A 23,050-nucleotide genomic window follows, 5' to 3' on the forward strand; every position below is an offset into this window, starting at 1 on the left:
GCAGCATCGTTTGTGGTTTCTGCTGACGGGATTGTGAATCGGTCAGCTTGCTTGCGATTGAGGTCTCCTTCCTCCCTCTGATCTGCATCTGATTATTACTTTTTGTCTTCGCTTTCTGTCTTCCTTTTCCTTCCCTTTCCTCTGTCCTTTCTTTCTAGCAAGACTGAGGACTGGGGGTACCTGAATGAAGATGGAGAACTCGGCTTGGCCTATCAGGGTCTAAAGCAAGTAGCCAGGTCAAATACATACTTTTTTTCCTTCTTTTTCCTGCTCTTTGTGGGCTGTTATTTTCTCCCCTCCCTTTTTCCCTGATGCTAGAAATGGGTACAGTTCACCGAAGGGTAAACACCGGGTAGTATTATGATTTTACACTCATCCTTATCACTTGGGTCATGGTCAGTGACTAGGTCTAATATGTGAGTTTGCTTTAAGATGTATCACATGGTGGCAGATTGGTAGATAAAGGTAGTTCTCGACTTACAACTACAATTGAGCTCAACATTTCAATTGCCAAGCAAGACAGTTAAGTGAATTTTGCCCCATTTTATGACTTTTCTTGCCATAGTTGTTAAATGAATCACTTCAGTCATTAAGTGAGTAACATGGTTGTTAAGCGAATCTTGCTTCCGCATTGCTGGTCAGAAGGTCACAAAAGGGGATCAAATAAGCCCAGGGCACTGCAACCGTCATAAGTACGGGCCAGTTGCCAAGCATCTGAATTTTGATCATGGGGATGCTACAACAGTCCTAAGTGTGATAAATCACTCTTTTCAGTGCCATCATAACTTTAAACAGTCACTAAATCAGTGGTGGTAAGTTGAGGATTACATGCAGGGGTGGTATTCAATTGTTTTAATAACCAGTTCTGTGGGCGTGTCTTAGTTGGTGGGCATGGCTTGGTGGGCATGTTATTGGCTGGGTGTGGCCAACTCAATATCATTCATATCGAGGCTCGCATCTGCTCACCTGCAACTGTCATAAGTGGGGAAAAGGGTCATAAGTCACTTTTTTCAGTGCCATTGTAACTTTGAATGGTCACTCCACACAAGCAAAGTACCAGCAAAGGAGGGGAAAAAAACTCCAGAGAAGTTCCAGAGACAGGAAGTCTAGTCCTGCCAAGAATGTAAAAAGGGTTAATGGAGAGGCAGTTTCTGGAAGCAACATCAGAATGTTTCCTTCCTGCCTTCCTTACAGGATTAGGCCAGTAATTTCTTCTAACAACCGGTTCTCCAAACTGCTTAGGATGTTAACAACCGGTTCTAGCGAATAGGTGCGAACCTGTAGAATCCCACCCCTGATTACGTGTTACATTGGTTGGATGACTCGGCAGACAAGTTAATGTGGGGTTTTTTTGATGTGAGGTGTTCACCTATTGAGTTGACTACAGAAGCACAGAGTCCTCTTAAATTTCCAAACAATGAATTGTATGGGCCTTTTTTTAAATTGTGCACCCATTAAATTATTGTGCACCCACAAGATGCATCAGCTATCACTTGATGTGTTGCTTGTCAGTTCAGCCATCCATATATAAGTCCTCATTGATCAGCCACAATTAACAACTTAATTGTTAAGCGAAGCAGTCACTAAGTGAAACTGACTGTGCTTATGATTTGACTTCAGTTTTCTTTTGTCTTACACACCCGGTCCTAAATGCAAGAATTGGTTGTAAAGTTACTTTTTCATCATCCTCGTAACTGTGAACAGTCACTAAATGAGGCAGCCACTAAAAAGAGGACTAACTGTGCTTTTATTACCTGCGGTATTCTTAAGGAATCATAGAATAAATATTTAATTAAAACAGCTCAATCGGCATAAAGACCCCAGGCTATATGACTTCTCTGCCTCTAAGGATAGCTTTTTCCATTATGCACTCATCAAGTTTTCCATAAAGCATACAGATCCAGAACTGGAATCAATTCTAGTTTGTGGCCAGAGCATCTGTCTGCATATCACTTTGAATTAGTTAACATTTCTCAACCAAGTCTTCCTATTTTCACATGTGCATTTGAAGTAACCATCAGCATTCACATGTGAAATCCCCTCCCTCCTGCACTTATTTTCAACAGAAAGTATCATTTATCTGAGGTCTAAAGAGCTGTGCAGCCAGGAGAGATTTACGCTCAATAAATAAATCCAACGACATCCATCCATCCCATAAATGCAAGCCAGTAGATTTTAGGATAAATAACCTGCATTGAGGATATGTTACGTTGTTGCTTAGTTAATAGACTTTTCAAACAAAAATAAATAAATTAAAATGGCTTTTCTTGACATCCATTTTTAAATATCTGCCTGCATCAGTCTTTCGGCTGCAATTTATTATTTTACATAGCTATAAAAATGGGTATGTTTAACTCAGCGCTCTGCCATCTTCAATTTGATATGGTAGTAAAATAAAAGAACAATTTCAACTATTTATCTTCCAACAAAATCTCTGTCATCACTGAAGTTTACTATTAGAAGTTTCTCGGACACAAACATTATTTTACATGCTGTGGAGATGTTAAGTGTGAAGCCTCAGATCAATGTTTAAGTAATTGTATTTAGAGCTGGCATTATTTTCATTCTTTGAGTTAAGGGAAAGAAAGGGGTATTTCTTTTTGTAAGTTTGCTAGAAAAAGTATATGAGTTATTTATCACTTCTTTTTAAGGAACGTGTAAGCTGTTTTGTAATTCGTTCCAAAGCAACAACAAAGCAGCTAAACAAAGGCAACACAAGAGGATAAGAGCTGAAAGAGAATGTTCTAGAAAGAAAATATTTCAAAGTTAGTCTCACCAAAGAGAGGAGAGTCCTATCCTAGAGAAACCTTTGCAGAAATTCTTTTTCCTCAGAAGAAAATTGAGGAAGAAGAGAAAGGATTTTCCTGCCAATGTTTTTGGTGGAAAATTTTGAAAGGCCCGTTGTGTCTATATTTCAATTTAGGAAGCGTTAAGCAGGAGCGGTGTGGAGAGTCATCCAAGCTTAGATGGTGTTTGTAAGAGGCAGAGCTTATACAAGTAGTCCTTGACTTACAACCAAAATTTCCATTGCTGAGCAAGGCAGTTGTTCAGTGAGTCTTGCCCCATTTTGTGACCTTTCTTGCCATGGTTGTTAAGTGAATCATTACAGTTGTTAAGTAAGTAACAAGATTGTTAACTGACTCTGGGTTTTGGATTGACTTTGCAACCATCATAAATGCATGCCAGTTGCTACCCATCCAAATGTTGATTCTGTGACTTGTGGGGAGGCTGAAGTGGTCATAATTGTGAAAAAAGGTCATAAGCTTCTTTTTTTCAGGGCTTTGAACTTTGAATTGTTACTGAAATAATGGTTGTAAGTCAAGGACTACTTGTAGTTAGTTGGGAAGGTGTTGGAATGGAATGGAATGGAATAGAAAATTAGAGTAGGAATAGAATAGAAATAGAGTAGAATAGAATATGAACAGAATAGAAATTCCGTGTTTCTCCAACAATACGGCCTCCCCCAATAGGAAGTCCCAGCATGTTTTATAGGCATAAAATCAAATTAAGTCCCTCCCCCCAAATTAAGGCCTATATCAAACATGCGAAATGGGGGGCGGGGCTTGCCGATAGGAAGTACTTTTGTTGCATACCCAGATATGGTGCTGCCTGCGTTGACTTCGGCATTGGTGGGGCACTTCGTATCGGGAGACCTTCCGCCACTGTTGCTTTCCCTTCTCCCTGTGCTGCTAGAGTTTGGTGCAGCCACACGTAGCCAGCCAGGGCTCCTCCCTACAACTGGAGCCTGGCGGAGACACTCGGCTTCGGGCTCTCCTGTCGCCGCCTTCCCTTCGCCTTCGAAGGCAAAACCAATTGTTTTAAAAACAACACCCTACTACCGGTACGACAAAGCCTCCCCTGCCCGAGAGGGCAGCCCAACCCCACATGGGGAGGCAAATCTCCCGGGGCCACAGCGCAGGATAGGCCCATCCCGGGAGAAGCGCCCAACCGCCATCCCTGCCTTGCGCCGGGCACAGCGCGAAGAGCTTCGCCTGGGGCGCCCAGCACAGCTGACAAGCGGGCCCTCCTGCCCAGCGGTGGAGCTCTCTCCAAGGCAGCGAGTGCTTTCCGCTGGACCCTCCGCTCATCCTGCAAGGGCCGTGCCATAGCCGTGCAGGATGGGCAGAGCCGGGAAAGCGAGCTGCGGGTGTGCACCTGCCTGCCAAGTGAAAGAGCCGGGCCGACCCGAGCTTGGCTTTCTTCCCAAGTCCCTCCAGCCTGAACCCTAAGGGGCCACTGGGAGAGGCTGCCCGAGGCAATGATAGCGCCCACCCATCTGTGGACAGGGAGGCGAGGCGATGGCACTGCTGCTTCCCTGGCCGGCAGCTCCGGAGGAGAGAGCCCAAAGCCGCCTGTCCTTTCCACCCCTTGCCCAGCCTGTCCCCGTCCCCACGCATCTCCAAATGCGCCAGCAGCTCCAAATGCTGCAGCGGCACGGACATCGGGCAGAGGCGCTCACTCGGTGGGGCTCAGCTCGGAGGAGGAGCTCAGGCCGTCGCCTCACCTCCCTGTCTGCGGATGGGTGGGCGCTATCACTGCCTCAGGCGGCCTCTCCTGGTGGCCCTTTTGGGTTCGGGCTGGAGGGACTTGGAAAGGAAGCCAAGCTCGGGTCGGCCTGACTCTTTCGCTTGGCAGGCAGGCATGCACCCGCGGCTCACTTTCCCGAATAGAATAGAATAGAATATTAGAATACTAATAGAATAGAATTAGAATATTAGAATACGAATAGAATAGAGTAGAGTAGGAGCAGAGTAGAGTAGAATAGAATATTAGAATATTATTAGAATATTAGAATAGGAATAAATAGAATAGGAATAGGATAGGAATAAAAATAGAATAGAACAGAAATAAAATAAAAATAGAATATTAGAACAGGCATAAGAATATTAGAATAACATAGTATAGCATAACAGCATAAAATAATAACTTTATTGTCACTTTGAATGTACACTAATCAGCATACATTAAAATGAAATTTCGTTGCATTCAGCTCTCAAAGGGTCACCACCTCCAATATACACTACACTACCCCCCTTGTACCTCTTTGCTGGAGAACTGCACCACCAGTGTGCTTGAAAGCTTTTGGTATCATTTGCTAATGGGATCAGGGATCCTCCTGCGATTGGAGGTGGGTAGAATTGGCCAGCAGACAATCTTAAACTGTAACAACCACAGGAGAGGCCTATAGGACAACAAGGCAAAACCAACTGGTGCTGTTGAGCACACTTACAACTAGAATCTGTCTTTGCTGCAGTCCAAACATACTCATAATTTGTGGTATGGTTTACAGGTAACTCTTGACTTTACAACCATTTGTTTAGTGACCATTTGAAGTTGCAACGGGGCTGAAAAAAGTGACTTTTGACCGTTTTTCACACTCACAACCACTGCAACATCCCCTTGGTCACGTGATCAGAATTCAGCCTCTTGGCAACCTGCATCTATTTATGACCGTTGCAGTGTCCCGCGGTTGTGTGATCCTCTTTTGCGACCTTCTGACAATAGGGAAGCCAGATCCACTCAACAACTGCAGTGATTCACAACCGTGGCAAGAGAGGTCATAAAATTGAGCAAACGTCACTTAACAATGGTCTTCCTTAGCAATGAACATTTGGGGGTCAATTGTGGCTGTAATCGAGGACCACCTGTATAACTTGAGACTGAAGGTGCATTTATGTGATGACCTGGGGCGTGGCACAAAAGCAACAAAGTCACAAAAGTAGGTAAAGCCCCTTTAATACTTCCAACTTGGCCCCCAATGTCCAGTTATCATCGGCTGGAGAAAAAACTCTCCCAAGAACAGTTTTTAAAGGGAAGAAATTCAGTCCGAATACAAAGTACATAGAAATTATAAATAAAAACCAGCACAAACCACACTGCAGCAATTAACAAGACAGGGCAGGATGAGGAATTGCAGACTTTAAAAGATAACAAAACACACACAGCTGGGAGGATGCTGGAATCCTGATAAGACTTGACAAACCAAGATAATCCATGCTTTGCTTCCAGCAAGGTGCTGTGTGGAAACGCCCTTTTAAAATCCTGTTTTCCCAGCTGCAGCTAATGAAGGGAATCAGGGCCTTTCTCCCTCCCGTAAGCCACGTTGCTCCCTTCTCTGTTCCTCCTTGCGTGCCCAAGGATGAAGAGTGGGTGGCCCTGGGTTTTCCTCTGAAGGCCCAGCTGGACTGTGCCCTTCCCCAGTTTCTTCCACAGCCACCGGAGCCACATTCCCACTCCCTGTCAGCTGTTCAACCTCCTCCTCAGAATCAGATTCCAACAGGGGCATGACAGTTTATGCGCATTACAATTTCGCCATGAATGGAAAACTCAAAGCGTAGTGTTTTTCTGGTCTGTCGAGAAAAATCAGGGAAAACTGGGGAGGGTTTTTGGGGGGGGGGATTTCAAAATGGCTTTCTTCATTTTTCCAGAGGGTGGTGTGGCCCGCCCACTCTATCACCCAGAGGCCAGACACGGGCTGGGCCTAAAATATGAGAACCGGCTCTTCTTAGCAACTGAGTTTTTTAAGAGGTTCTTGAAAAACCTTTGAAGAAAAGGATTTCTGGGAGTGTGGGGAGAGATTTCTCTTCAGGCAAACTGTAATTGGTACCTTTTAAAAATCAATTTAGTTTACCAAATGTTAAGCTTTTCTTCAGGCACATAGAAGGAGGGCTGTAACCTTTTCGGTGATGAATCATACTCCCTATTGGAGTAGGTGGAGACGGAGCCAGAAATGCAAAGAACTTACTCCCTGCTACTTTCCTTGTGAAAAAATGCAATTTGTTCCTTCCTTAATTCATCCTTTTGCCAAACGCACACTGTGCATGTGTTTACAGGTGGATAAAAAAATCCCCTCCATTTTGTCACAGAAAGAAACACGGTTTTAATTTCCTTGGTTCATTCTTTCTGGTTTTTCTCATTCCATTCCTTTCTTCCCCTTTTAGTATCGGTTCTGCTGGATGCCTCATTTTAAAACCAAATCTTTCTTTCTTTCTTTTTTTTTTTTTTTTTTGCTATATAAAAAGACCAGTTTTAGAATTCATAAAGTTGTTCTTAGCTGGAAATGTCTTAAAGAGACCCCAGAAATGATTGTTGTTGGGGGCGGCGAGTAAAAGGAACCATTTAAGATAGTCGTCCACTGATTCTGTTGTGTAAAGTAACTAGGTTGATAACTTTGGGGGAAGCTGGGTGAAATGATGAATTCAGAAAGCTTTTTTCGTTTTCGTAAGTTTTGTTTCTGGAATGAGAATCTTTTTTAAACGAGGGAGAGGGGACCACAGGACCCCCGGTGTGGAGTGTTTCAAAAGTCTGCAATCTGGATCATGTCCTCCCTAATCTTTGAGGCTGTAGGTTGGGGGACAGTCGCCAAATGTTCTTGAGATGTTACTCCATTGGCCTCTTCAGATTCTCCAGCTAAGTAGAAGGGTAGGACGTAATAAACCAAATAAATAACCTGAAAATCCATAACCAAGGCCCTTAATTCTTATGGACTGGTTGCCTAGGTAGCCAAAACTGACATGAAGGAAATGATGTGTGGTAGCTACCCAGCAAGCAGAGAGTGCAATTTCTCCTTCACAATCAATAGTTCCGAATGTAAGTGTCCGTCAATAATATGCATATGAGTACTGAGTGTGGGCAACCTTTAGTTCCTAATATAAGTATTGCCTACCTACTATGTATATATATGATTAATGACTGCGAACAATGATTCTTTTTGAAAAGAAAAGGTTCTGAGATATGTTGAATTCCCTATTGAGGAGTTGGGTTGAGTTGGGTTGGGTTTTTTGGTACCTATCTTGACTCCTGGGGACTTCCTGGAGAAGGCCCTGAGTTTCCGTGGCAAGATTTTTGGAAGGAGTTTGCCCTTACCACCTCCTTCCTGGGTGTGAGGGAAAAGGACTAGCCCAAGGTCACCCAGAACGCTGTGTCTAAAGCAAGACTAGAACTCAAGTCTCCCAGTTTTGGATCTAGGATATTTAACAACTCAACCAATCTGTTTTCCCTATGTCTATATGTAATAAATATATATAGGGAGTCCTTGACTTACGACAACAATTGAGCCCAAAATGTCTGTTGCTAAGCGAAACGGTGGAGTGTTGCCCCATGTTAGGACCTTTCCTGCCCCAGTTGTTAAGTGAATCACTGCAGTTGTTAAGTTACTAACACAGTTGTTAAGTGAATTTGGCTTCCCCATTGACCTTGCTTGTCAGAAAGTTGCAAAAGATCATCACATGACCACATTGCAACCATCATAAATACATGCCAGTGGCCAAGGGTCTGTATTTTAATCATGGGGAGGCTGTAACGGTCATATGTGTGAGAAATGGTCATAAGTCATTTTTCAAGTTCTATAACTTTGAACAATGTTATAACTTTGAACAATCACTAAATGAGCTGTTGTATACAACATTAGAATAGAATAGAATAGAATAGAATAGAATAGAATAGAATAGAATAGAATAGAATAGAATAGAATAGAATACTTTATTAGCCAAGTGTGATTGGACACACAAGGAATTTGTCTTGGTGTAAATACTCTCAGTATACATAAAGAAAAGGTACATTCGTTAAGAATCAATCATAAGGTGCAACACTTAATAATAGTCATAGGGTACAATAAGCAATCAAATCATACTAGGAAACAGTCAATATAAACTGTAAGGATACAAGCGGACAGTTACAGTCCTACAATCACAAGTGGGAGAGGATGGGTAATAAGGAGTGATGAGAAGATTAAAAGTAATAGTAGTGCACACTACTATAAAATCAGCGAGGCTACACTTTTCCTGTTTACATGACCCTAAAGAACCTTGGAAGATGTCTTTTGTTATCTAAGTCTGCCTACAGTTCCTTAAAAGCATTTGGTCTGTGAATCCAAGCCCTGGTCCATCACATCATTAGAGGCATCATGGGAGTTTCTGGGTATCTTAGGTACCTAATATTCTTTGAGTGACAAATGTCCTCACCTGTCCCATTTCTCGCCCCCTTCAGGCTCCTTGAGGCTCAGCTCCAGGAACAGAGAAGGGAATACGAAGAAGAAATAGAAGTCCTAAAGGACCAGATGGAGACATTGAAGGAAGCCATGGAGAAACAACACGAAGTCTTCCTCCAGACGCTTCAGCTGTCCCCAGAAGCCCAAGTGGAGTTTGGTATCCAGCAGGAAATCTCGCGGCTGTCCAGCGAAAACCTGGTATGGAGAAAAAGCAAAACCGCAGGGTTGTGTCTGCCAAGGGTGATGAGTGCCTTGTTTGAAAGATTGGTGCCCAACTCTTCAGTCAAAAAAATACTCCAGGGTGGCCTTTACTGATTAGCCCGACCTGCTCATAGATGTAGAGCTTGTAGCTGTATGAGAAGTTGCTCTTGGAGAAGAGCGACTAAGATGACTAAGGGCCTGGAGACTAAATGGCTCAATGGTTAAAACGGTGGCTCAGTGGCTAAGACACTGAGCTTGTCAATCAGAAAGGTTGGCAGTTGGGTGGTTCGTATCCCTAGCACCGCGTAACAGGGTGAGCTCCCGTTACTTGTCCCAGCTTCTGCCAACCTAGCAGTTCGAAAGCATGTAAAAAATGCAAGTAGAAAACTAGGGATCACTTTGGTGGGAAGGTACCAGCGTTGCGTGCGCCTTCGGCATTTAGTCATGCCGGCCACATGGCCACAGAGACATCTTTGGATAGCGCTGGCTCTTCAGCTTTGTAACGGAGGTGAGCACTGCCCCCTAGAGCCGGAAATGACTAGCACATATGTACGAGAGGAACCTTTACCTTAACCTAATCTAGAGAAAAGAAGGACTCTAGAGGTGACACAATAGCAGTATTCCAGTATTTGAGTCAACCCATTTTCCAAAGTACCAGAAGGTAAGACAAGAAACAGTGGGTGGAAACCAACCAAGGAGAGAAGCAACCTAGAACCGAAGAGAAACTTCCAAACAGTGTGGACAATTAACCAGTGGAACGATTTGCCTCCAGAAGTTGTGGTGCTCCATCACTGGAGACTTTTAAGAAGAGATTGGACAGCCACTTGTCTGAAATGGCATAGGGTCTCCTGCTTGAGCAAGGGGTTAGACTAGAAGGCCTCCAAGGTCCCTTCCGGCTGTATTCTTCCGCATTCTGTGTGTGCGGTCTAAAAGATGCAATGTGCAAAATGACAGTTGGGTGGGAGGAATAAATATAAATGCAAAATCAGTTCACATAGAAAAGGAAAGAAAGCTGATCATCTCGTGGCAGAACTTCTGGCTTTCTGGAACTGGTGGAATCTCTGCCAGTAAGAAATCTCCTCTGCTTCTCAGAACTTCTTGCTATGTTTTGTTCCGGGGACCCCTTCTTGGTTTCAATTCATTTTGGGGTCAGTCTTTTCAATACTAAAACACCTTTTCATTCCTTCCAAGTGCGTAAATTAAGTGCATTGTTTATTATTTTATCACCTCCCGATGTCCTAACTGTAGGGTTAGTTTTGAATCCATTTTTATTGCTTTACAGTCCGTACATTTTGTTTTGTTTTGTTTTCGTCCTTCGAATCAATGTTGACTCCTGGCAACTGCCTGGACAAGTCCCTGCAGTTCTCTTGGCGAGATTTCAGAAGTAGTTTGCCCGTGCCTAGCTCCCAGGGCTGAGAGAGAAAGAGAAGGGATTGGCCCAAGGTCACTCAGCTGGCTTGGTGCCCCAGGCAGGACTAGAAATCACAGCCTCCTGGTTTCTAGTCTGGTACCTTTTAACCATTGCACCAAACTTTCCTTTGTTATGATTATACAGATTTATGGTGCATTATCCTCACACAAAACAGAACAAATAGACGATATATAGAAGGTAGAGGAGGTAGTTGACCCAACCAATATTCTTTATTATCCCATCTAGCTTTCCTTAGAACATTTTTCCAGAGGTTTGGGCAGAAGACTTTCCTACCACCTACAGCAGGGGTATCAAATTCAAGGGCAGTGGGCCAGATCTGGCCTGCGAGGGTCCTTAAATCTGGCCTGCCGGGCCAGCCTGGAAATAGCAAAGGACTGGCCCGCGGTGCCTCTGCTAGCGAAAACGGGCAGGGCCCTGCAGGCCATCCAAGCCACATGCAGCCCCCTGTGCTCTGTTTTGGCCGTGGTAGCAGAGGTGGTATTCAGCAGGTTCTGACCAGTTCTGGAGAACCGGAAGTGGAAATTTTGAGTCATTCGGAGAACCGGCAAATATCACCTCTGACTGGCCCCCACTCCCATCTATTCTCTGCCTCCCATTGAGTCCCAGCTGATTGGCAGAGTCTTCTTTTGTTGCCCTGCACAGGAGAATAGAGCTGGAAATCAGGTTAGTGGGGTGGGGAGGGAATGGGGATTTTGCAGTATCCTTCCCCTGCCACGCTCACCAAGCCACACCATGCCCACCAAGCCATGCCAGGCCCAACAAACTGGTAGTAATTTTTTTTTAAATCCCATCACTGCGGCAAATGCTGTCGGAGACCTGTCCAGGCCGAAAACGGGGGACTGCACGTGCCCTCCCCCCTTCCCCATTTTGGTCAGCAGAGTGCTTCAGGAGGCATCCATCCCATCTTCCCACCCCCCACCCAGGCCGGCCCTCAGAGAACTACAATGCTGATCCGGCCCTCGGAAGAAATCCAGTTTGACACCCCTAACCTACAGCTTTTAACTGACAGTACCCAGTAGCCAATTGTAAAGCTTAGGCTGTACCACTAAGCTATGCCTTCCCTTCAGCGGTGCTCCTGGAAAAATGTTGCCTAGTACAGTGAGATTCTAACCTGAAATTGCCTTTAGGAGGAATGGAACTGTTCGCTCTGTTTTCAGATCGAGTCAGTTTACCATTGTTCATTTGCAAACTGTGATGACCCAAGGTGGGATACAAAATAAACAAAGTCACAAAAACAGGTGAAGCCCCTTTTATTCCCTCAACTTGGCTTCAAAGCTCCAAATATCCTTGACTGGAGACAAAAAACTCCCCCACAAACAGTTAGAAAAGGAGGAAATGCCATTTAAACTAAAAATGCCTATAAATTATAACTAGGAAAAACAACACAAACCGCACTGGAGCAATTAAGGGAACCAGGCAAGATAAGGGCTTGAAGACGTCCACAGACTGGGAAGGACACCAAACTCAGATAGGAACAGACAGACTAGAGATATTTTCATGCTTTGTTTCTAGCACTGGCCCATATGCATGTCCATCCTTTTAAACAGTCCTCACAGCTGCAGCCCATGAAGAGGATCAAGGCCCTTTCCTCCCCCCGTAGACCACACCATTCAGGTTTCTCCCTTATCCTCTTCTCCCTGTATGCCCTAGGATGGAGAAGGGATCGGCCTGGGTCTTCCTCAGACTGCCCAGCCGGCCTCTGCCCTTCCCCAGCTTCCCTCAGAGTCAGACTCCAACAGGGGCATGACACAAACCCTTGTTGATCCATTTCTCTAAAAGCAACAGCAATCACAAATATCAAACTTAAAGCATGTATGTTAATACGAATATTTTATGGGGATTTCTTTTTTAAGCCAAGACTCGGATTACAAAATTCAGAGAAGTTCATGCACTAAATAATGTTTTTTATTTGGATCCAGGTAATATTAGCCTGAGAAGTTTGCTCAGGTCAGTCTATTTTTAGATAATAAAATGGACAAAAATAAAGTTTTCCCAAGGGAATATGCTTAATCTTCCTTCTGGGTAGAAAGGCATAGTACAGCAGCAGCAGCAGTACTGTCATGGTTGAGTAATAACCTGGTAAAGCAGGGGTCCCCAACCACTGGTCCCCGGACCGGTACCAGTCCGTGGATCATTTTTTACCGGGCTGCAAAGCTTGGGCGCCGCCATCTTGTTTCGACGGCGCTTCCGGGCTTTCAATTGCTTCCGGGTTTTCAGTTGGAAAGTGGCATTTGGGTGCTCACGCCTTAGTTTCGTCGAAGGTGGGGGGCGGCTTCGAACAAAGAGCCGTCCTGATGGCGATGGAGTCTTGCGTTACTCAGGTACCGGTCCGTGGAAGAATAAATAATTGTGAAACCGGTCCCTGGGGGCCACTGTGGTAAGGAACAACTTTGGATGGATTTTCAGGAGCTTCGTCTGCATTCAAGGTGTATTCCCTACCGAATACTGTTCAGCAGCAGTACAAGTAAGTGCTCAACTTACAGTCACAACTGGGAGCAGAATTTCTGTTCCTAAGCAAGGCAGTTGCTGTGAGTTGCCCCCAGTTTCACAGTCTTTTTTTTTTGCTGAACTATCCCCATTTCCTTCGCCGAACCAAAGTTTTCAGTAAAATTATAGGTACGTTAAATGGGAGCCCGAAGAAGGCGTTTCGAAAAGCAGTGTGACAATTTGCTCTTTAGAATATTTCAGGCTCGCCATAGCAACCTGACAAAATTACTTTCCTCATAATGTATAATTGATTGGCTTTGGTAGAGATTGAAATAAACCCCGAAAAAGAGAGAGAGAAAAATGCCAAGTTGATCAAAGGCTCTCAGTTCGGCTGAGTCTGATGAGAAGATAACAATCACCATAATCACAAAATACGAGGGCCTGCAAATAAAAGTAAGCACAACTGTGGTGAGGAACAAAAAGGGGACAAAGATAATACCAACAGCGATAGGTGCCTTGAGTGCAATCCCAAAGCATCTGGAGCACCACTAGAACAACACCAGCATTGACAAAGTCCCCATCAATCAATTGCAAAAAGTCAGCTTTATTTGTAACAGCTTACAGACTTTAATATTACTAAGCCACAAATGAGATGTATATTCTCACAACAGTTCCGCTAGGTTGGGTAAGCTGAATGCTGGTGATTAATCTCCTGTCATGAATGGACCGTGCCTGAGTAAAATAATCTCTTGATTCACAGCATCTTTCTCCTCAGTTTCCTGCAGCTTTTTTTGATTATGGATGCAAATCCATAACTAACTACATATGGCCAGAAGGCTCGGGCCTAGGGGTGAGATTCTACCAGTTCGCACCTATTCGCTAGAACCGGTTGTTAACATTCTAAGCAGTTCGGAGAACCGGTTGTTAAGAAGAAATTACTGGCCTAATCCTGTAAGGAGGGCAGGAAGGAAACATTCTGGCAGTTAAACAAATATATGAACGCATCTGCCAACTGAGTCTGTTTTTCCTTTCGCTTCTTGCTGGTCTTGGCAAAATGCTCCCGTTTGAGCTGTGGCCGAACTTGATCTGGGATGCCTTCCTGTTTTTCAGGACCTGAAAGAGATGTTGGAGAAGCTGGAAAAGAATGAGAAGAAGCTGAAGAAGCAGCTCAGGATTTATATGAAGAAAGTGCAAGAATACGAAGGTAACTTTCGTTTCCCCTTCTTCTGCCGCTGAAATTAATACTCTGTTCCCTACTGAAATAGTTTGGATGGATAAAAAGCTGACTTGCTTTTAAACCAAGAGAAGCAAAGGATTCAGATCAAGCTTGGCAGCATTTAATGCATTTTTTTATTTTTTGTTTCTATAAATGGTGTGAACAGTGTTGGTCCCAGGGTGCTTTACGTTTTAAAATAAACGCGACAGTATTTTCACATTGACATTATTAACTTTCTTATGTAATTTGAAATTAATACATATTATCAGCCTTAATCATTCCATATTCTCATGTACTATTTTGTATCAATCTCTACATCCTTAACATCTCTTCTTTTATCATGGATTCTATATTAATAGTGTCAGGATTCCAGCATTCGCTCTAATTAAATCATGATTCTCGAGCCAAACTTCAAAAAACTTCAAAGGATTCATTAGAGGCGACATACTGGCACTACCCTGTATGAAGCCAACTCTGGCATACGTAATTTACAATAACCTGTGAGCCTGTTTCCCCCTCCCCCCCCGCCAGTGTGTCATAAATCAGATTCTCCAATTGAGCACATTCACGGGCTGGGTGTCATCATTTACGTCCTCCAATTAAATATATTCACGGGCAAAAGCGCTGGTATTTTAGTTACAAACTTTTAAAGATAAGAGTTGGAATGTACTTTCGCTTTCAGACTGCTGCATCGCTCTTCCAGATTTTCTTCCTCCCCCCACTTTTTATTGCAACTACTAAAACAGGCATAGGAATGTTTTATGAGTCGATCAATAGTCATATTTGCAATGTTCATCAAATTATATATACACATCATTTCATGAATTGCATGGTTCCAGATTATTTTACATTTTAGAATAAACATGACAATAATTTCATCTTGATACTGTTAGCTTTCTTACATGATTTGATATTCTCGCTCTGAGATCTGAATAAGGCTTGAGGGAAGACTTAAGTGCAGCTACTTTTCTTTTCTTTTTTTTGTAAATTTTATTTGAGTTTTAACAAAAAGAAAAAAAATACAAATAAAACATCTTTTTTGAAAGTAGCGTAATCCCAGGACACAAATTCAGGTTCATGCTCATTTTTATATTCTATTCCATATCTTATTACTATTTTACATTTTCTGCATAGCTTCTCCCCTCTTTTAATTTTCTCAATTTTATTTTAATTATCTCGTCTCAATTCAAACCATTGTATTTATATTTTTTGTCTGTCCTGTTTCAATTATCTATTATCTTTTCTCATTAAACAAAATTTCTCCTCTAGTTACTGATTGGAGTATGACGCCTTTATATCTTTTCCCTAAAGTTGTGACATTCAATATAATACATAACTTCCATTCGGATTCTGCTTGGTACATTCTTAAAATACACACTGTATTCCTAAAAAAAGAAAAAATTATAAATGTGTATAATTAAAACAACATTCCATTCCAATTCAATTCTATCATTAAAGTCTTAACATCTTTAACATTTTACTTTTAACATTTTACTTTTCAATTAAATAACATACTTCTATGGGAACAATTATAAGCTTTCCATAGTTAATTCCCCCCCCCCTTCACTTATATTTTATAAAACATTAACTAATTAAAATGTTCCCGTTCCTTCCTAATTCCATTTTCTCATTTATTTTATTTCACTTATTTTATTCATAAACATTTCACTAAATTACACTATTTTATCCCTCATTTTAATCATACATTGTTTCCAATTTTCTAAAGTTATTTCTATTACTAACAATACAATCTTATGCACCTTTACAGAATCCCCTTTTCAGTTAGATTTTCACCCATTATCTCTAAATAGGCCCTGTTTCTCTCTATCTTGCTTTGTAACTTCTTTTCCTTTCCTTCTTCCCTCTCTTCTTCTTCTCTCCCCTTTTTACCCCCTTGTCTCTCTACCTCTATTTCTCTCTTCTGTATTCCCCTTTTCTGTTGCTTTCCAGTATTATACTTATTTTTCAAATTATTTTTCTTTTCTTTGGTTGTTTTTTAAGTCTTAAATTCTCCATTCTCTTTCCCCCCTTTCCTTTTTCTTCCCCACATAAAATTGCTTGTTCATTAAAGATGGCTTCTTCTTTGTCCCAGTCTTCTTGTTTTGCAGTCGTTTCTTGTTGTTTCTCATAGTTCCAAATCTCCATTTCTAAGAATTGAAAAACGAAGCCAAAAGAACCCTTCCCTTCTTGTGCATCTTCTTTGTACTTTTTAAGTTCCATTTTCAATTCATCCAGAAGTGGTGCCATTGTATAAATTTTTAAACAACCACCCGATTGATTTTAGTCATTCAAATATAATAACCAAGAATCCAAAGATCATCAAATAATCCAAATACACGCAAGCTGTTTCTTTTTTGCTCTTTTTTTTCACTTTCTTTTCCTGGGGTTACTATTTAGTTGCAAAGTTTCAGTTAAAATGTATCTTTTAGAAGTCTTGTTGAAGTTTTACTGTAGATTCTTTTTAATTCCAGGCAGTCTCCTCCCTCTTCCAGATCCTGCCCTTATTCTTTTTCTCTCCCTTCCTGCTTATGAAAAAGAAATTTTTAATGTCCAGAAATCTTTATTATCCCTTTGGCATTTTGTTTTATTTTCAGCTTAATTGCCTATTGATGTCAAAGCGGATTTTTCCAATTTCTTATTTAAGTCTCTTAGTTGTCAGTATAGGGAAGGAAAGAGAAGAAAAAAAAAGGCAAACCTTTCCCTTTTCACTTCCCTTCTCTGCTTCCGACTCTTCTTTGGGAACAATGTTATTTTTTCTAAGTTTAAATTCCAGGGTACCTTAGTTGTTGCTTTTACAATTTAACCCGGTCAGCCAAAACTTTCACTTCTTATCTTCCTCCTGCGCATTCTTTTCCAGTCGAGTTCTCCTTTGTGGTGGCCATTTCTGACCACCGCTGCAACGGCCTTCGGGAAAGGGAGTAATGGCCAGCTGAGGAGGAGAGATGCAGCTCTCCACAACCCTGCTGGCAGTCTCCCCACTCTTCACCACCTCTACGGGGTGGCTTAGCCCCGAAACCAACCGGCTCGGGGCGCTCCAGCGGTAAGCCCAGACCGAAACCGCGCATGATCACAGATTTCTGTCTGTCGCCGAAGCCCTTCAAACCAGAAGTCAAGTGCAGCTACTTTTCAAAGGAAGGGTGAACAGTACAGGTGATCCTCGACTTACAACCACAGACTTATGATCCCCAAATTTGTTGCCAAGCGAGACAATTGTTAAGTGAATCACTGTTGTTATGTTAGTAGCCATAGCATTTAAACTTATTTACCGCTTCACACAGAGAGCACCAAGAAAACGGCACAAATAAGAGTAAAAAATTCTTCTTGACTTGAGATAAAGAGAAATGGTTTTTGGAAGACCCCACTGGCCATCACCAATTTTAGTAGCAGTAGCAATTGCACTTAGACTTATATACCACTTTATAGTGATTTATAGCCCTCTCTAAGTGGTTTTACAGTGTCAGCCTCTTGCCCCCAACCATCTGGGTCCTCATTTTACCGACCTCAGAAGGATGGAAGGCTGAGTCAACTTTGAGCCTGGTGGGATTTGAACTGCTAAATTGCAGGCAGCCAGCTGTCAGCAGAAGTAGCCTGCAGTACTGCACTCTAACCACTGCGCCACCACGGCTCATGGCTGATAGTAACATGGTTGTGAAGTGAATCTGGCTTCCCCATTGACTTCGTTTGTCAGAAGGTCGCCAAAAGTGATCACATTACCTCAGGACACCACAACTGTCATAAATGAGTCAGTTGCCAAACCTGTGAATTTTGATCATGTGACCATGGGGAGGCTACCACAGTTGTAAGTGTAAAAGCAGTCATAAATCACTTCAGTACCATTGTAATTTTGAATGGTCGCTAAATAATCAAGGACTACCTGTATTAGGAGCCATCACTATTCCTGGTTGTCCCAAAGGTGCTTTTTAAAAAGGCAACTGGACATTCTGGTTTTTCTTTGAAGACATTTCGCTTCTCATCCAAGAAGCTTCTTTAGCTCTGAGCACTGAGATGAAGAAGCTTCTTGGATGTGAAGTGAAACGTCTTCAAAGAAAAAAACAGAAAGTCCAGTTGCCTCTTGAAAAAGCACCTTTGGGACAACAGTGACCTAGAGGACTGAGAATCTCCATAGACAATACCTGGTTGTTTCTCTCATATCCTTTGCAGAGCTGTGAGATGCAACTTAGTACCTGTTTTGCAACTTCTTTCCTGGGGTCTAGCAGTTTCCTTCTTTAGCTCCTATATAATCCTAGGAAGGTTCAGCTGCTTTTTAAGGAGAGGGAGGCAAGTGTTAAATTGACAGCCCTGTCTGTCTTGAAACATATTTTTGCATTTCAAAGAGCTACATCAGGGGTCTTCAAACTTGGCAGCTTTAAGACTTGTGGACTTCAACTCCCAGAAGTCCTCCTCCACTCAGTGTTAGCTCAGGAATTCTGGGAGTTGAAGTCCACAAGTCTTAAAGCTGTCAAGTTTGAAGACCCTTGAGCTACATTGTCCTTACACGTAGTCGTCTTCATTGATTGGATATTTGCTCTTCTGTTTATTGAAAGGGGCAAGACTAGAAAACTTTAAAAAGTCTTTTTTCCCCCACCCAGCTATGGTCAAATCTTCCTTTGGTCTTGCTATTTGCAGTATCAGAGGAGAAATGTCTCCACCTGCTGGTTCTCACTGCCTTAAAGGCTGATTTTTAGAGATTGCTATGTATTTGCATCGATGGAAAGGAGAAGCAGCATATTAGAAATATATTCTTTTGATGGCTTGATGGAGTGATTAGCTACTGCAGCTTGGATCCCCAAACCTAGTTCTTAGAAAGCTGATCGTTAAATGAAATTCAACCAAAGGAATTGAAAGACTGTACACGTCATGGCAACTGGCACAGATGGTTCTTGTCATTATAATTTATAGGCATGAAACTGACTGGCACAAAGTTTTTTGGGTTGTGTCTTCATATCCATTTCTTTAATGCATTTTGCAACTGCAGCATTTGTTCCCTGGTGAAGAAGGCAAGGCAGCAGAAAGTACCCATTATCCTTAGCAAGGTTTATAAACCTTCAATTTGATTACCATCTTCATCTTCTTATTAAGAGTTGGAGGTTTATTTGTCAGATAGGTCCTATCCTTACAATGATATTATGTTTTCTCTAAAACAGGCATCTCCAAATACAGCAACTTCAAGACTTGTGGATTTCATGCTGGCTGAAATTCTTGGAGTTGAACTCCACCAGTCTTAAGAGTTGCCATGTTAGGAGACCCCTGTTCTAAGTCCAGAGAGTTTTACTGAGTCCCGAAAGTGAGGATAGATATAGCAAATGATGCAATGGCTCTAGCATACTTACACCCCTGAAATATGGCGAGAATCACAGAAATGGTAAAACGGAGATAAGATTTATTTGTTACATTTCCAGTTCAATCTTTTTATATATATATAATTTTCATTGAATCTTTGAGCTAATACAATAATACAATTATCAACAAAAACTAAAGTAAATGAATAAATTGTATTGTATTAAAATAAATAATACAATTATCAACAAAAATAATTATCAACTAAAATAAAACATTTCATTTGAACTATTATTAAATGAATTATGCACCAAAAGATAATAATACAAAAGACCCATAGGTCAATTACAATGTTTTAATAACATTTTAAAGAGAAAAATTACTGTATGCAAAAATGCTCAAAACGCCTATGTCAAATGATTAAAGAAGTGTTAAAAAAAATGACAAACAAAGTGAGCATTTAATGTGATTGATGTAATGGATTATTTATGGGTCTTGACTTTGGGTGCATCTTGTATACATATGTATGTGTCTGTGTGTACATACATGCATATATATTTTTAGAACAGTAAAATCTTTTTTCTATTGAACAACTGATAGAAAAGATCCATTATTTGCACTGCCATTCCCCGCCACCCCAAACACATGTGTTAGCTTCCTTCTCAGCACATACATTTTTTAAAATCTGTGGAGTGGGTTCTTTTTGCGGTTGTTGGAAAATATTCAGGAAAAGGTGGAATATGTCCAAGATAGCAGGTGTAATCTGCAGACCAGTGCAACAAGCTCTTTAAAGCAGGAGATAAAGGAGAAAGACTTGGACGTAAGATTCACAGGTATCGGCTGGCAGCCTTTGTGATCAAATGCTAGACTATACAAGACCAGGAAATGGACCGTATGTTTTGGCTTTCTAATATACGTGGTTGCTAGGAGTAAAATATAACGATGTTTTATAATTAGTTTTCATGATATGAGACCTCAGTATTAATAATGGACATTAGAGTACAGGTAGGTGGTGTGTGCTTCTATCAATGCTGGTTTTTATCATAGCATTTACTCTGAAGAATATGAGAAGGAACCACACAGTTGCATAACCATCTTCCGGCTTTTTAACCAGAATCAGAACTTTTATTTGATTTCTTGTGTTATTTCAGTTATCATTTTTGTAGCTCCAATGAGCCTGGGACAGACCACTGAGTCAACCAGAGCGCAGAGGGGCCTCTGAAGAGTGCGGCTGCTTCAGGCCATCTGGGAAAGGGGTTGGTTGACTTTGTTCTTGATTTGCCTTTCACAGCTGATCAAGCCATTACACACTCTGAAAAGCGGAAACACGAAATCAGCCGGCAAGTCGCCGTGCAAAGGAAGGAAAAAGACTTCCAGGGAATGTTAGAATATTGCGAAGAGGATGAATCTTCACTCATGAAAAATCTCATTACAGGTAAAATGATTTTGTTTAGGGTTTCCATCTAGCTCTTAATATTGTAGTTATAAAGGGGCTTTGTAATAGTTTGCTGCCAAAGTAAGAACGAATCTATTCATCAGAACAGAGGTCTCCAAACTTGGGAACCTTAAGACTTGTGGGCTTCAACTCATAGCTGGCTGAGGAATTCTGGGAGTTGAAGTCCACAAGTCTTAAGGTTGCCAAGTTTGGGGACCCCTGCATCAGAGTCATAGGATTGTAGAGTTTGAAGAGGGGATTTACCTATTATAAGTAGTCAAGTAATCTCCTTCCTGTTCATTGGGAAGTCCAAATTTTAAAAGGGCTGTCTATTTTCTCTTAAATGTGTCTGGTGAAAGAGAACACAGCACTTCCCCTACCATTGTTATTCCTTGTAAAAGGGGAAAGTCTTTATAACATTGAGAAGAATCATAAATGTCACTTTAAAAGGCTGAAGAACTTGATTTACACATTGAACAATTTATCATCAAGCATTATTCATTTTCATTTTCTTTCTTGGCTTGGCACGGTTCAACTCCAAAATATATAATGGGAATAAAGGGATTGTTAAAAATAGGACAGAGGTTTAAATATATTTTATGCTGGAGAAATGAGATCAGTTAATAAAAATAATTCGGTGACTAATTTTGATTTAGGTAAGTGCCCAGGGTCCATCAGTATAGAATTTATACTTTAAATTGCTACGGACTCCTGCTGTTCAAAGGCTTTCTTTCCTGCCCACAGATCTGAAGCCCCAAACAGTATCTGCCACTGTGCCCTGCTTGCCTGCCTACATCCTATTTATGTGCATCAGACATGCTGATTACATTAATGATGATCAAAAAGTGCATTCGTTGCTTACCTCCACTATTAACAGTGTTAAAAAAGTATTAAAGGTAAAACTAAGTTTCATTTTTCACTGGTAGACTTTGGAATGTTTATTGCATGATATATTCCCTTGAGTATATATAGTGGCTCAGTGGCTAAGACGCTGAGCTTGTCGATCAGAAAGGTCAGCGGTTCAAATCCCTAGGACCACGTAACGGAGTGAGCTCTTGTTACTTGTCTCAGCTTTTGCCAACCTAGCAGTTCGAAAGCATGTAAAAAATGCAAGTAGAAAAATAGGGACCCCTTTGGTGGGAAGGTAACAGCGTTCCGTGCACCTTTGGCATTTAGTCATGCTGGCCACATGACCACGGAGACGTCTTTGGACAGTACTGGCTCTTCGGCTTTATAACGGAGATGAGCACCGACCCTTGGAGCTGGAAACAACTAGCATGTATGTGCAAGGGGAACCTTTGACCTTTACCTTTACACCTTTGAGATGACTCAAAGGTGTCAAGAGTTTGCACAGTGTGACTATGTGAGCAACAACATCAAACAGAGGCTTGTAATAATAAAAAGTGGTTTAACTCTACAAAAGAATATACATACCCTTACTAGGCAAAGACAGTTAGAACAGTTAACCAGTGGAACGGCTGGCCTGCAGAAGTTGTGGGTGCTCAGTCATTGGAGGGTTTTAGGAAGACATTGGACACCCATTTGTCTCTAATGGCTCTAGAACAGGACGTGGTGTTTCTAGTTGCTGATCCTTTTTATGGCATAACTGACCAAAGGCAAAGATTCACCACTGAGCCGGGGTGGCGCAGTGGTTAGAATGCAGTACTGCAGGCTACTTCTGCTGACTGCCAGCTGACTGCCAGCTGACTGCAAGTTGGCAGACCAAATCTCACCAGGCTCAAGGTTGACTCAGCCTCCAATCCTTCAAGGTCAAAATGAGGACCCAGATTGTTGGGCGCAATAGGCTAACTCTGTAAGCCACTTAGAGTGGGTTGGAAAAGCGCCGTGAAGCGGTATATAAGTCTAAGTGCTATTGCTATTCATGGTATTTTTGGGGGCTTCTCCATAGAAACATAACGAGGATTTTGAGATGACGTCATTCTGGCTGGCCAACACGTGTCGCCTTCTACATTGTCTGAAGCAATACAGCGGAGATACGGTGAGAGAATGATTGTATCAGGGATGAGAGCCTTGTTGCTAAAAAAAAAAAAAAACTCTCTTTGATTCTCCCTG

At 41.9% G+C, this 23,050-nt stretch overlaps 1 protein-coding gene across 4 annotated transcripts in view; it reads left to right on the top strand.

Annotated features, from left to right (window-relative positions):
• MYO5B (myosin VB) overlaps positions 1-23,050 on the top strand; it is a 297,420-nt gene that overhangs the window by 260,099 nt on the left and 14,271 nt on the right. For 2 of the 4 annotated variants that reach the window (XM_087927512.1, XM_087927513.1), the window contains 6 exons: positions 159-236; positions 8,989-9,187; positions 14,160-14,253; positions 20,834-20,977; positions 21,722-21,873; positions 22,887-22,976. In XM_087927512.1, coding sequence (XP_087783638.1) covers positions 159-236; positions 8,989-9,187; positions 14,160-14,253; positions 20,834-20,977; positions 21,722-21,873; positions 22,887-22,976 — 757 coding nt within the window. The remainder of the gene's footprint in view (positions 1-158; positions 237-8,988; positions 9,188-14,159; positions 14,254-20,833; positions 20,978-21,721; positions 21,874-22,886; positions 22,977-23,050) is intronic. The other 2 variants (XM_026714934.2, XM_026714943.2) reach the window with 1 other exon arrangement.

The sequence above is a fragment of the Pseudonaja textilis genome, chromosome 2, assembly GCF_049901715.1.
Source record: "Pseudonaja textilis isolate UNSWEBS1 chromosome 2, rPseTex1.2, whole genome shotgun sequence".
NCBI lineage: Eukaryota > Metazoa > Chordata > Lepidosauria > Squamata > Elapidae > Pseudonaja > Pseudonaja textilis.